We start from the raw sequence: 14557 nt of genomic DNA, 5'->3' as shown, positions 1-14557 counted from the left end.
AAACAAGCCTTTTGTGCATATGGAACATTTCTGAGATCTTTAATTTCAGTATATGAAACCAACACTTTACATGTTGTGTTTATATTTTTGTTCAGTGTAGTTCACTACAACCAAACTGCTTTGTTAAAAATTATCATTCCTAAATCTGAAAAGTCAAACCAGGTTTTCATTCAACCATATGCAAGTAAAGTATCTCATGACAGGCCTGACAGAAACAGACATGGTCGCTAAACTTTCCAAATGTGAAGAAAACCCAACTGGTGTCGATAAAATGAATTATGTGAGAGAAGTCGGTGGAAACGCTTTTATGCACAAATATTGATATAACCATAACATTGAAGAAAACTTGGGAGTATCGCGATGACTTGTGGTCCTTCCACTACGACTGGTCGGGAAATCATGCAGTTTATTAGGCTACAGATTAAATAAATTACAATAAACTTCACAGGGCGGTGAAAGTGCAAGCTTGATGCTCATTTCCAATAAATAGAGGGTCTTATTCTGGAGACATTATCATTGGATGCTTAGCTGCCATTTGACAAATAAAAATAATCTTGATCTTTTGTCCATAATAATCTCACCATATGCGCTATACGTGCTTTCTAGTCAACAGTGTGAATGGTACAGAACTTTACCTGCACTCTTTTTGCTAGAGCGCACGTGCCACTTTGCTAGTGGGAACACTTGTTATTGAAACACTTTGTGAGAAAAGCCACTCTATAAAGTAAAATGTGTTTATTTTCATAGATAGTATTAAATAGTCCACTATATTTTTCACTGACTAGTTCCCTGAAGAGTTTAAAGACTAATCAATGTAAAGGCATGACAAGGAAAATAAAGATAGACAATGCAATTTCATATTTTTGAAAGGGCCTATTCAAACATTTATTATTCTTATAAAGCATTACACATCTGCCCACTGCATTGAAAAAAAGAAAGGGGTCTTAATATTCAGAGGGGACAACATTTTTCCTCAAGTTATTAGTGGGCAAATGAGATGTTTCTGTCCCATGAAAGCTATTTTTCAGACAAATTAATAGCATTGAAATGGTACAATGAGCTACACCGTTCTAAATAATATTTGAAAATGTTTTATAAAACTTCATTTTGTAGTGAGAAGACGCATATATATATACACATTAGAACGTTCATCACCTGACAAAAATGTAATACAAATACTCTAAAGAAGTTTTAAAAAATCAGGGGAAGGATCATTTTACACACGTATCTGTTGTATGTCAATTAAGGTACTTGAGCTAATCAGTTTGGCAACTTAAAAAGATACTGATAACATCAGAGTAGTAATTACATTAGAAAAAAAACACTGGGATAGTCTTTATATTGGACACAAAGGTACTCAGTTCTACGAACAGTCGAGAAGTAGCTTATCATTAGTTTTTGTGGGGAAGAGGTCAAGCAAGGAGGTGGAAAACCTTGGCCTCTCAAGAACTACCACGGGCCTGAGGTACTGCAGCTGCTTAATGGCTAGGTCACCACAACCCGTCAGAGCCTTGTCCAAGATGAGGCGCAAGTTCTGGACTGATGTGTATTCCCCTGTCCTGGGAAGAGGCTGAAGTGGGGAAGATCGAGCCCGCCTGCTACGGGTAGTAGAGAGGCCCATCTCGCTGTTCTCCTTTACAGAACAGTTCCGTCTGTAGGAATCCCGCCGCCGAGCAGACACCACAGGTGGTTCAGGCCTGTGGCTGTTGCAGTGAGAAGCCCTGGGCCTCACATCATCCTTAGTGCTCTCCTGTATGAACTTCAGGAAAGATGACTCGAATCCCATAGGTTTATAAGCAGCCAGGTCAAATGTGCGAAGGGGGGGGCTGTGAGGCTGGGAGTCCTTTGGAATGGGAAGGAGCTCAGAGAGCTCGTTCTTACGTTTAAGTGGCTGGCGGGCTTGAGGGGAGGGCAATGGCACAGAAATTGTTGGTTTGACACCATCTTTGTCTGAACTGTCCATGAAGCCCTCATCAACACTGAATCGGAGGGAGGATGGTGGAGAGAGATCAAGAGCGGGCGGGTTTGAGGATTTTCGCCTTGGCCTCTCCTCTTGGCTGTTTTGAGTAACAGGCTCTTCAGTGTGCCCACTAGGTTCTCCATAAAGCAAGTCATCGGCACCCACCAAAACATTCCTCTCAGAAGGTGGCTCCTCTTTGAACCCCAGTGGGTCATGCTCATCAAGTGTGTCTGCTTCGATGGAGTGCAGACTCATAGGGACAGATGGACCACCAGGGTTATCTGGCTCTGCTTGATACTCCATCTTCAGAACTCCGTTAGGTGCCCTCGTCATATCAGGGCAAGCAGATAATACAGTATTCCTCTGAATCAGCTCGTCCAGTTTCTCTGCACTAAACACAAGCTTATCCTCATTCAATTCAAAAGCATGATTGGTTAATTTGTGGCAATTCAGATAGTGACGGCGCATACTACGTATCAATTTGACTACAGAATCACAACCTTGCACCATGCACGGGAAGGCTTCACGTTGACAACGATCTTGGCACATCTGCAAGGCCTCCTCATGGGAACGGAATACCATATCTTCAAACCTTCTGGATTTCTTTTCAGTTGACAAATTTTCAACGTCATCTTCATCTTGCTCTTCACTAGTTTCTTCAGCCTTAACATCTTCAGGAGACTTTGGGCAGTGCCTTAGAGATTGCCTGAGGGGTAGCTTGGTTTCATCTTTCTGTGGCGTAGATGTGATGATCAGCTTCTTTTGGCATCCAGTGGCTGACGTGTCCTTGTGAGTATTCTGGAGACGTAATACGAGTGAATCATAATAATTGAGGTGGCTAGAGAGTACATGTTTTTTCAGACTACTGCTTTGGGTGAACACTTTTGTACAGCCGTCATACTTGCAGCACAAGGTCGCCTGGTAAGGATGATCACTTTTTCGGTGACGTTTTAGACTACTGGTCGCCTGGTTAGGATGATCACTTTTTCTGTGACGCTTCAAGCTACTGGTCGCCTGGTTAGGATGCTCACTCTCTGTGTGTCGCACCAAGCTACTGTTCAGGAGGTAAGAAGCATTACAGTTGGCGTAGCTGCACCTAAACTTCTGTAAAGCTGGGTCTTCTGAAAGCACGGAAGGATGTCCCATCACCTGCGGATGAAACTTCTTCTGGTGGCGATAAAGACTGGAGGCGTGGGAGAAAATAACCCCACAGTCCTTGTGCTTGCACATATAAATGCCACCTTTGCCTCTTCGCATACCTCTGTCTTCACTTTCCTCCTCTTCGAAGTGATCCGGCACAGATGGAGCATGACTGCATTTCTTACGCTTGTCTCCAGATTTAGCAAATTGTACAATATTTTGTCGCATTATTTTCTTTTTTTGGTACTTCTGCTGCCAGGAGGGGTGTTGCCAGGTGGGGGTCTGAGATTTTTGTGTAAAGGAGGATGTTTGCTCAGTGTCATCTGGGGGCTGTGTAAAGGAGACTGTTGGCTTGGTGGGTTCTGGGGGTTGTTTTATGGAGACGGTTGGCTTGGTGGGTTCTGGGGGTTGTGTTATGGAGACTGTTGGCTTGGTGGGTTCTGGGGGTTTATCCTCAACCCGCTTTTTAGACCAACAGCTCATTTGCTCCACAACTGCCTCGCTAAGTCTATGCGTCTGAAGATAATGAACCCTCAAGTCAGTCTTCTCTCTATGGCATTTGAAGCAGAGGTGACACTTAAATGGCTTAAATGTCAGTGATTTGAGGATCTTCATTCCTTTCGCCTTCTTTTCTGAGAAATTATGCTTGTTCATGTAGTGGCGCATTAGGGTTGTGCTGGTCACACTTCTAAAGTTGCAATCATTAAGCTCACAGAAGTATGGTTTAGTAGAGGCTTGCAAAACAAAGGGGCTGACCTGGTCTGCATCTAAGTGTTGCTCTGTGGGTAGACTGTGGGCTACTGATGGTTCCGTGTTTGATGTCAGTTTCACCCTCTTGCCAACAGCGGGTTGCGCTCTCTTTTGCAAAAACACAACTGGGGACCTGGTACCAAGACCCTGATGGCAGGATATCTTTGATGTGGATCCTGAGATTGGATGGAAGGGCTCACAAAATCCATTTGTAGAGCTGGAGAGAGTCAGACTAAGCTGGCTAAGCCCAATCAAAATCTCTCTCAAAGGGTCATTGTCCAGGCTTGAGGGAGATGTTGCTGTGTTCTTAATAGGACAAGCATTTTCCTGGCTTGACCCCTTCATTAGCAGACAAGTTGCAAGTTCATGTTTGTTCTTGTCATCGTTGTTCTTCTCTGTTTTTATCTTTAGACCTTTCGATTTCAAACCCTTCTCTTTGACAAGATTTTTGCGTTCCTTATTCTCAGACTTGAAATGTTCTGGATGAACACACCTTAGGTGTTGGTGGACATCTTTAGCTTTGGAGAAGGTCAATCCACACCTTTCGAAACCACAAGTGAACTTTTTTCCATCAAAGCACACAGCAACAGATGCCATTGTGCCCTTGGGCTCCTTGCAACTCTGTGAGGAGGAGGCACTGCATGTAGAGAAAGTAGCATTGTTTTCCCCGTTGACTACCTCCTCCAGTACAGTCTTTATGTCACACGACTTTTTGGGGCTGGCTATCTCCTCTGTTATCGAGTCAAGATGTTTTCTTTTGGCCTTCCTCTGTGCCTCAAAGTCTTCCTCAGAGAAGGTAATGCCGTGTGTGGCTAAATGCCGGCCAAATTCCTTTTTAGAAAAGTAGAACTTCTTGCAATCAAGGCTAGTGCAGCTATATGCTGCATCACGAAAGTGCTGTGCTTCATGGTGGTATACCTGCCCCAAGTCACAGAAAGAAAGACTACAACCTTTGAGCTCACACTGGTAGCTAAGTTGAAAGCCATGGCTCTGCTTATGTGTTACAAGCTCATTGGAGGTGCTGAAACGAGCACCACAATCTGTGACCATACACATGTAAGGCAGGTCACCGTAGTGCACACGCCGATGCCTGCGGTGGTGATAGGCAGACATGAAGTGGCGCCGACAGTAAGTGCACTTTTCCCTACGGTCTCTCATTTCACAATAATGTTTCACGTTCTCATCGCTAACATGGTCTTCTGATTTAAGGTGAACACCCAGGTACTTGGAATGCTTAAAAGTCTTTGTACAGTGAGTAGCAGGGCATGTGTATATGTCACGATTCTGCAATTCAAAATGAACGTTAATGTATTCAATTGTGATGTTATCTTCATGACCAGGCTTCCTGGGTGCAGATGAAGCTTGTTCTAGAATGTGCTCCAGAACATCAGGATCATGTGTGGACTGGTAGTACAGCATTAAGGATGGGTCAAGGGCAATCTCACCAGGCTCCAAGTCATCCAAGTCATCCTCCTCCATTTCCTTATCCAAATCAACCCTCTTTTTGTCCTTTTTCTTCTGTCGAGTGCTTCTGGATGGCATCTGAAGGTGTAGTTTGGTGTGTGGGATAAAATCCTTTCTGCTCTTAAACTTCTTCAGGCAGACAGGGCAGGTGGAAACACCGTTTTCTTCATGCCTCTTAGAGTGAAGAAGGATTCGAGTCTCAGTAACAGATTTCTTACAAATCTTGCAGAAGAACTTGTATTTCTTCTGCAGTGAACCCTGCTCTGAGGTACCCTCAGCATCTGGCTTTGAAGGTGGTTTACTGTCCCGGTCATTTTCTTCATCTTTCTCATGACCATCAACGCTTCCACTTGTCCCATTTACATATTCCTTTGGCATATCAACAAATCCCTTCTCCACCGCCTCCTTTACATCCTGCTCAAGACTAACCTCCTCCTGCCCCCTCCCTTTCTCTTCTTCCTCCTCCGGCTCAGGTTCAAGCCCCAGCAGCATGATGCACTGATGCTTGAGTGTCTTCCAGTCCCAGAATTCAGGGTCGAAAGGCCAGTGGGCTTTAAGTGCCAGGAGCAGTTCACACCGCAGCGAGTTGGGGATAATGGCATTTTCCTGGTCATACTTCTGATCGGGCCGCAGATAGAGCTCTTGAAGGGTACTGAAGGCCACATGAGAGAGGCCTAAGAGAAACTCTGTCAGCTGGCAGGCCCGCAACACCTCAAGATCGTCTGGTAGGAGGCAGGATACAGTTTTGCACACAGATATCCTCGTTTCTGTGTCCTCTTGCTTTGGGAGCTGTAGTGCTTTAACACATAACTCCACAGATGAAGCCAGACCCAGCTCCTCTGCCTGTAGAATAAACATGAGATCGTTTTTTCCATTGGTGTGACAGTGGCATACAATTTAAAGTAACTGCCCAGTGAAAATTTCACTTAAAAAAATAAATATTCTGTAACCTTTTAGGGATAGGGGGCAGCATTTTCACTTTGGATGAATTGCGTGCCCATAGTGAACTGCCTCCTACTCTGTCCCAGATGCATATTATTATTACTATTGGATAGAAAACACTCTGAAGTTTCTAAAACTGTTTGAATTATGTCTGTGAGTATAACAGAACTCATAGGGCAGGCAAACTTCCAAACAGGAAGTGGACATTCTGGGGCTGGTTGATTTTCAACTCATCGCCTATTCACTTCCAAATAAGATATGGATCTGTTCACACTTCCTACGCCTTCCACTAGATGTCAACAGTCAGTAGAATGTGGAATGAAGCCTCTAGTGTGATGTGAGACTGGATGGCAGCTATTTGATTCACTGGTCTGGCAGAATGCCAGTTCCTGGTTACGCACAGTACTTATATCGCCTTGCGTTCCATTACTCTGTAGACAAAAACTAATGCTCCGGTTGGAACGTTATTGGATATATATGATAATAACATCCTGAAGATTGATTATCTACTTAGTTTGACCAGTTTATTCGACCTGGAATATAACTTTTTGAAGTTTTCGTCCGAGTTCGCCTGGACCGGCGCCAGCTTTTGGACATGTGAGCTAAACGTGCTAGCAAAAGTAGCTAATTGGACACAAGTAATGGACATTATCGAACAAAACAATGATTTATTGCGGAACTAGGATTCCTTGCACTGCATTCTGATGAAAGATCATCAAAGGTAAGGGAATATTTATGATGTAATTTCGTATTTCTGTTGACTCCAACATGGCAGAGAAATATGTTTACTTCTGAGCGCCGTCTCAGATTATTGCATGGTATGCTTTTTTCGTAACGTTTAAAAAAAAATCTGACACAGCGGTTGCATTAAGAACCCGTGTATCTTTAATTATATGTAAAACATGTATCTTTCATCAAAGTTTATGATGAGTATTTCTGTTATCTGACGTAGCTCTGTAATTACTCCGGATATTTTGGAAGTATTTCTGAACATGGCGCCAATGTAAACCGAGATTTGTGGATATAAATATGCATATTATCGAACAAAACAAATGTATTGTGTAACATGATGTCATATGAGTGTTATCTGATGAAGATTATCAAAGGTTAGTGATTCATTTTATCTCTAATTCTGCTTTTGTGACTATCTTTGGCTGGGAAAAATGGCTGTGTTTTTTTGGATTTGGCGGTGATCTAACAAATATATGTTGTGTTTTCGCTGTAAAACGTTTTAATCTACCCATCGTGTCCGATTTTTAACAATATGTTTATCTTCCATTTGCTGTATTGGACTTGTTAATGTGTGAAAGTTAAATATTTCTAAATATTTTTAAATATTATTCTAAATATTATTTCTAAACATTCCGCTGCCTTTTCAGCGGAATGTTGGGGGGGGGGGTTCCGTTAGCGGTTAAGTCATATACAACTGTTGTTGACCCGTCATATACTCCTGGCCAAAGTAAAATAAATAAATAAATAAAAAACTTCAAAAACCCCACCTCAAACAGACCATTTTTTTAAAAATGCTGGTATTTCCTCAGAACATGTCATCTCACTGAGGATAGAGCTGACCAATTAGCGGTTTACTTACAAGAATATTTAATGACCAGTATAGACGGATTGGCTGACAACGGCATTAAAATGATGCGTGCATTGATGTCTAGCAAAAATGTCAAAAATCTTCCTTGTGGGAAATTGCAGATTGCTCATTTCGTATCTTGTTTTGAGGTGCTTTGACTGATGTCATGTCTTACGCTAATATGGCTCAAACTCACTAGCTAACCAACAATTGTAACGATGTATTTCAGAGACAATAAGCACTCATTGAGCAAATGTATTTATGTTGTCATTAAACATTGAGACTAATTATATAGTTTACATGTTGTCAACAGTGTAAGCCATACCGTCCGTTTTACCCCATAGTTGCGCACACGTTGCTTTTGTTGCTAAACAACCAACCCGTCTTTACACCCACAACATTTTGTTGGGGTACGTTGACATCATTCCAACACAGAAAAGTTGCTTTTTAACATACTTAATTACCATTTTTTGGAAGGAAAACCATTTCACTCATATTGTAAGTAATTCTAGGTCATATTTCATAGAAATCTGCAAACACTGGGCAGTTACTTCACATTTTGGGAAATTGTAACTGATATTTTACGAAAATAAGTTTAAACTTTATATTGCAATGACATATCAAAATCAGAGGTAGAAAAGTCTGATCTCCTACCTCTGTCCGGATGACACGCACAAGGAAGAGCAGATGGTAGACAGTCTTAGCAATGGCACCTAGCTGCAGGCAACGCTCCAGCAGTGACTCCAAAGATGGGTCGATCCTTCTCTGCAGCTTACTCCACAACAGTGTGAGCTCCCTAAAAGACAGAAAAGATGAAATAGCATAGAAAAATATAAAATTGGAACAAGACCCAAAAACACACACCAGCGCAGAAATAAGAATTTCAATTTATCCATATGCTTTGCAAAACTCTTGACATTGACCACTGAAAACTCACCAGGAGCAGTACAGGCTCTGCTGCTGCAGCTGTTGAGTTAAGAAGGTAGTACACAGGATGAAGGCTGTGTTATCCTCCCCCTCAGTCTCCAAATTGCATGTAATATCCAGCACATCCTTACAGTCCAGTCTGGATATCTGTGGGATAAATAAATACAAGGCCAAGTCGGTGGCCTTCAGAAAGTATACACACCCCCTAACTTTTTCCACATTTTGTTGTGTTACAGCCTGAATTTTAAATTGAGATGTGCCACTGGCCTACACGCAATACCCCATAATGTCAAATTGGAATTATGTTTCTAGACATTTTAACAAATAAATTAAAAAACGAAACGCTGAAATGTCTCGAGTTAATACGTATTCAACCCCTAAATAAGTTCAGGAGTTAAAATGTTCTTAATAAGTCACCTAAGTTGCATGGACTCACTGTGTGCAATGATAGTGTTTAACATGATTTTTGAATGACTACGTCATATCTACATCACCCCACACATACAATTATATATAAGGTCTCTAATCAAGCAGTGAATTTCAAACAGATTCAACCAAAGACCAGAGAGGTTTTCCAATTCCCAGCAACGGGCACCTATTGGTAGATGGGTAAAAAAATAAAGCAGACATAGAATATCCCTTTGAGCAAGGTGAGGTTATTAATTACTGCAAATATTGTTCAATCCAGGTGTGCAAAGCTCTTAAAACATCTGGATTAGTGCCCCTTCCACGGGACGGTTGAGCTAACATAAGCTAATGCGATTAGCACGAGGTTGTAAGTAACAAGAATATTTCCCAGGACATAGACATATCTGATATTAGCAGAAAGCTTAAATTCTTGTTAATCTAACCGCACTGTCCAATTTACAGTGGCTATTACAGTGAAAAAATACCACGCTATTGTTTGAGGAGAGTACACAATTTTAAAAATGAAAAGTTATAAACAAATGAGGCACATTTGGGCAGTCTTGATACAAAATCTTGAACAGAAATGTAATGGTTCATTGGATGAGTCTAAAACTTTACATGTACACTGATGCCATCTAGTGGACAAAAATGTCTTTGTATTATCTTTTACCAGATCTAATGTGTTATATTCTCCTACATTCCTTTCTCATTTCCACAAACTTCAAAGTGTTTACTTTCAAATGGTACCAAGAACATGCATATCTTTGCTTCACAGCCTGAGCTACAGGCAGTTAGATTTGGGTATGCCATTTTAGGCGAAAATTTTAAGGGCCGGATCCTTAAGAGACTTACCCAGAAAGACAAATTTGATTCTAACATGTATTGACTCAGGGGTGTGAATACTTATGTAAATGAGATATTGCTGCATTTCATTTGCAAAATGTTGTAAAATCATGTTCCAATATGTAATTATGGGGTATTGTGTCTAAATCTATTGAATCCATTTTGAATTCAGGCAGTAACAAAATGTGGAATAAGTCAAAAGAGGTACGAATACTTTCTGAAAACATAAACTACAGTATTGTGGAAAATATCACTTACATTTTAAGGGCAAAGGAGTTCAAACAAACAACACTGTCAAATTCACTAAGCCATCACATTTATTTCCTTACATAACAGCATTCTCTGAAAGCTATTTAAATAGCAGTATGAATAATAATGCAACTGAGCTGAGCTCAACAACACATTGACAGACCTCCATGATGGCCTCCTCGCCCGGCAGCAGTTGGCAGAGGAGAGAGACATAGGTCTGGCGGAAGGTGGTTTGGTTGGAGACAAGATGGCATTCAGCACAGGCCTTAGCCAGTACCACAGCCTTCGCCACCTCCCCCACTTTCTCCAGATGTTTAACCCGCATCTCCATGAAGCCCTCCCCCTCCAAGGAGATGTACGCGTCAACTACAGGAACATGACAAAGCAACAGATGCTAGTTGATTGGCTGACTGAAAACATAGTAAAATGTATGTGTATATATATATATATATATATAATTGATTTATTATTGCACTGTTGACAATAGAGTAAGGTTGTGATACTGACCTTCCTCTGCAGTTGTGGGATGACCGGTGAGAAGGGCGCTTAGGACAGGGTTACTCCACGCTCCACCCTCCCCTGTGATTTGGAGGAGGGCTTGTAGATCTATGCTCCCATACTCTAACAAGGCATCATGTGCCACCTGCAAAACCGTCAAGAACACACAAAAAGGGGGTTGTGTCACAAATGTCAGGTGCGGTAACAGTGACAGCATGGTAAAAGTAATAGGGCTGTGACGATACCAGTATTGCAATACTTTTTTCCACAGCAAAAAAAATGAAAACATGAAGCAGACCAAACTCTTTGGTATTTTAAAAACATGCAGTATATAAAATATTGTGTGCTATAGGTTGGAAAATAAATGTGACTCTGGATGACAACATGTTTGTTTCTAACATTAGGGACGTTTTCCTAAAGAAGTTATAATCCGCTGTGTGTTTTCTTTCCTTGCCATGATACTAATGAGTATCGTGATACTGGTATTGTCCTGGCCCAATAAAGTATGTAATGTAGGACAGGTCCTCACTATATCAAGATTTCGATTGGATGTTTTTTTTATTTTTTTATCCCTACTGCAACTTGTCTCATTTCCCCCTGCTAATGTGTTGTAACGCTTTCACTCCCTTCTTCCAGAACACATTTACTTTCAATGTAAAACATTTACTCAAACCCCTCTGGTGGATTCCCAACTTCCTATCAAACAGGCCCCAGGTGGTCAAGAACCACGGCACGTTATCAGACAGGCCCCAGGTGGTCAAGAACCACGGCACGTTATCAGACAAGCCCCAGGTGGTCAAGAACCAAGGCACGTTATCAGACAGCACCAGTGTATAACGTAGTATTCTCTAGGGAACATTGCTTGGGCTACTGCCATTCATCAACAACACAGCATGTCAATAGTACCACCAAGCGAAAGTAAATAAACCCCTCTTTGAACTATAGAGAAGTGGATGCAGTATAATCAGTCGACCAATCATTATTTTTCCCTTCCATCTCCTCTCTCTCATTAGCTACTATTTCTTAACATCTCACAGCCCATCCTTTACCTGAACAGAGCGGTGAAATTGAACCCAGGCCTCATAAGGGATTTCGTTTTCAGGCACAGATAGCAACAGTTCAAAACAGCTCCTGGAAGCAAAATAACAGAGACAACGAAGGACAACTTGTGAAACTTCATGACACAACGTTATCTATTTCTAACATGCAGCACAAAAAAAAAAAAAACTGTGAAGCCATGTCAACAACAAAAGAAGGCTATGCATTGGAGCACACAGTAGAAATGTGGTGATCACTATACTTCTCTGGCTTCAAAATAATAATCTAGGTACAACCCTAACAGTGTAAAGCACTTTGTTACTAAGTTGACTCACAGTGCTAGTCTCTTCAACACCAGGGCAACAGTGTCGGAGTCTGCAGTGAGATGTGGCCTTGCAGCAGCAAAGCAGTTGATGGCCAGGCAGTATACCTCCAGGAGAGGAAGACCATGTTCCACAGAATTCCTGCTCCCAGCGTAGTCCATCAGTGCCTGCAAAGACAGACATGGAGAAGTCAAAAACACTTTCAATGACAAAAAAAATAAAATAACAGGCAGCTGGGTTGTGGTTATTAAAAAATATGTTTTTGCACTTTCACTTTCATTAGGATTAAGACAACTATCTTATTTAGTTACGGAAAACACCCTGAATGCCAAAGACATTGTGTTGATGGCAGGCAGGGCAAGCACCATATGTCACTGTTAATTAGTCTTCCTGTGAGGTGTGGCAAGGCTCATTGAGAAGAGAGGCTACAGAGTGTTTCCCCTAGGATTTATTTTATTCTCCCTCCTAAATTGCGTGGAATTTGTTGTTTCAGTTTCTTACAAAAGGCCCATTACTTTTGGTCCAAAGTGATGAGTCTTGTTTTTACGCCATCTATGTGTAGAAAAGTACATCTAAAAAATAATATATATAAAAAAGTGTATGTATATATATATATATATATATATTTATTTGAATTGCCATGGCGGGGGGGGGGCTGTCTGATTGGTCCCAGCTTGCACTCTCTTTTTTACCTTGATTGGGCCTGGGGGAGCAGCCTATGTATTTGACAGCTCTAAGACAAGGTGTACCTAGAGAGCTGTGGACCCCCAGTCTGTCACATCAACATTTCCCCAAAGCCCCTCTTGCCAATAGTCCTCAGTGTGCACTTCTCTACCACCATTACAGTGGGTTGGCTAAATTTAACCTCCATCTAGGGTAAATATGAGAGTCGCTCCTCCAGAGAATAAGCTCCAGCCTGAGTATATCTAACACCCAATTAACTTCCAATTAATGGTTAGCAGCTATAATTAACCCAGTTTAGGGTTTTTGGTAAAATAGTTAAATGGGAAATCTGCAGTTCAAACAACAAAGTAATCTCCCCACCACTGATTCTGTAAACAGCTGAGGAATGGGGCTGGAGAAAAGTAAGCACCATCAAATTTATAGACAGAGCTATAGATGCAAGGACAATCAATTATATCAACATAGATTTAACCATGTTGAGGTTATACAGTGTGTGTTTAAAATGACATTGTTTACAAATACATTAGTTTAGAAAAAGTCTATAAAACAGACAAGACAGTTAAACTAATAGAGGCATTTAAAAGTTACATTCAAGAATGAATGGCTATATCATGAATTTACAAGTAAAAAAAGGTATGTAGCAATCTGATTGTCCCTTTTAAACTCTCAACTTTACGAATGTAGATAAAACAGCATAGCAAACTGATACTACAGAACAGTCAGTTAAAAACAAAAGTCTTAATTTTCAAATTATTTATACTTGAATATTGATTTTGACAAAAATGAACGTGGATGAACCACGTTGCCATCAACTAGCGAGAAAGCATGTTTTTGTACAGTGAGGGTCAAATAAACTCCTTAACTCGATAATGAAACAAGTAAGGTTTAAGTTGTAGTTAACAAATAAAATGGCTAATAAATAAACTAACTAGGCTAATTGATAAGTAGGCTGACGAAAAACACTTGCACTGCAGGCCTATTTACATGCATGCCTGCAAGTGCCTGAAACAACGTGAAACACCCCGCCCCACTTACTCTAAATATTCTAAACGTTGCAAATAGCAGCGCGATAAACTAGTTAACTACTAGTTTGTACAGACTGGACATAGTACTAAAATATTTTGCATGCCTGGTTGTCGTCCTGGACCACTGCATCCGTCTCTCTCTCGGACAAGCTTGCACAACAACCATGACAACATTGGTTGCTAACGTTAGCTAACTGGCTAACTATTAGGTAGCCCAACTGATGATAGCATGGCTATGTTTTGCACATCATTGGTGGTTATGTCATGCAGTTATGTTATACTTTGCTGGGATCGTTAATTGTGCATTAGATGCATATTGTTTGCTTATCCTGATCAAAATGTTCCAGCTAGCAGCTAAAGGCCATATTGGCGCTGGCGCATACACAGCCAACATCGCTAGCTAGTTAAGCTATGCGAAAAAAACATTGCTTTTCCTTTGAGTTTTGCATGCACGCACGCTAGCTACCTGGCAGAAGTTGTCGCAATATTCGGTGGATGATATTTCCGAAATGTCTTGTTGCCTGAGCGTTGCTTCAAGCGCTCTCAAGGTGGTGAGCAAGCATTCCATGGCGACGAGAGTGTCCTCGGCAGTGTTGGAAGGCCGATTACTCCAGTCGGGCTCTGGTTCAACATCACTATCCGCCATCTTCAGTCCCCGCCACCGCGCGTATGCATCCCCTTCATGTGACGCGCGTGCACCAGCGTGCGCTCACCACTTCTTCTTCGT

At 41.4% G+C, this 14557-nt stretch overlaps 1 protein-coding gene across 1 annotated transcript; it reads right to left on the bottom strand.

Moving 5' to 3' along the window:
* Window positions 1–860: 860 nt before the first annotated feature.
* LOC139375380 (RLF zinc finger) lies at window positions 861–14557 on the bottom strand. Its single transcript, XM_071117103.1, has 8 exons — window positions 14297–14557; window positions 12134–12288; window positions 11810–11891; window positions 10770–10905; window positions 10426–10628; window positions 8773–8909; window positions 8490–8631; window positions 861–6157 (listed from the first exon to the last, which is right to left on the bottom strand). Exons 1-8 carry the CDS (start codon window positions 14474–14476, stop codon window positions 1364–1366), a joined length of 5829 nt encoding a protein of 1942 aa, XP_070973204.1. The 5' UTR covers window positions 14477–14557; the 3' UTR covers window positions 861–1363.

This window comes from Oncorhynchus clarkii, chromosome 19, assembly GCF_045791955.1.
Source record: "Oncorhynchus clarkii lewisi isolate Uvic-CL-2024 chromosome 19, UVic_Ocla_1.0, whole genome shotgun sequence".
NCBI classification, from domain to species: domain Eukaryota; kingdom Metazoa; phylum Chordata; class Actinopteri; order Salmoniformes; family Salmonidae; genus Oncorhynchus; species Oncorhynchus clarkii.
The sequence above is the reverse complement of the archived record's forward strand: the minus strand, read 5'-3'. Positions and strand labels throughout refer to the sequence as shown.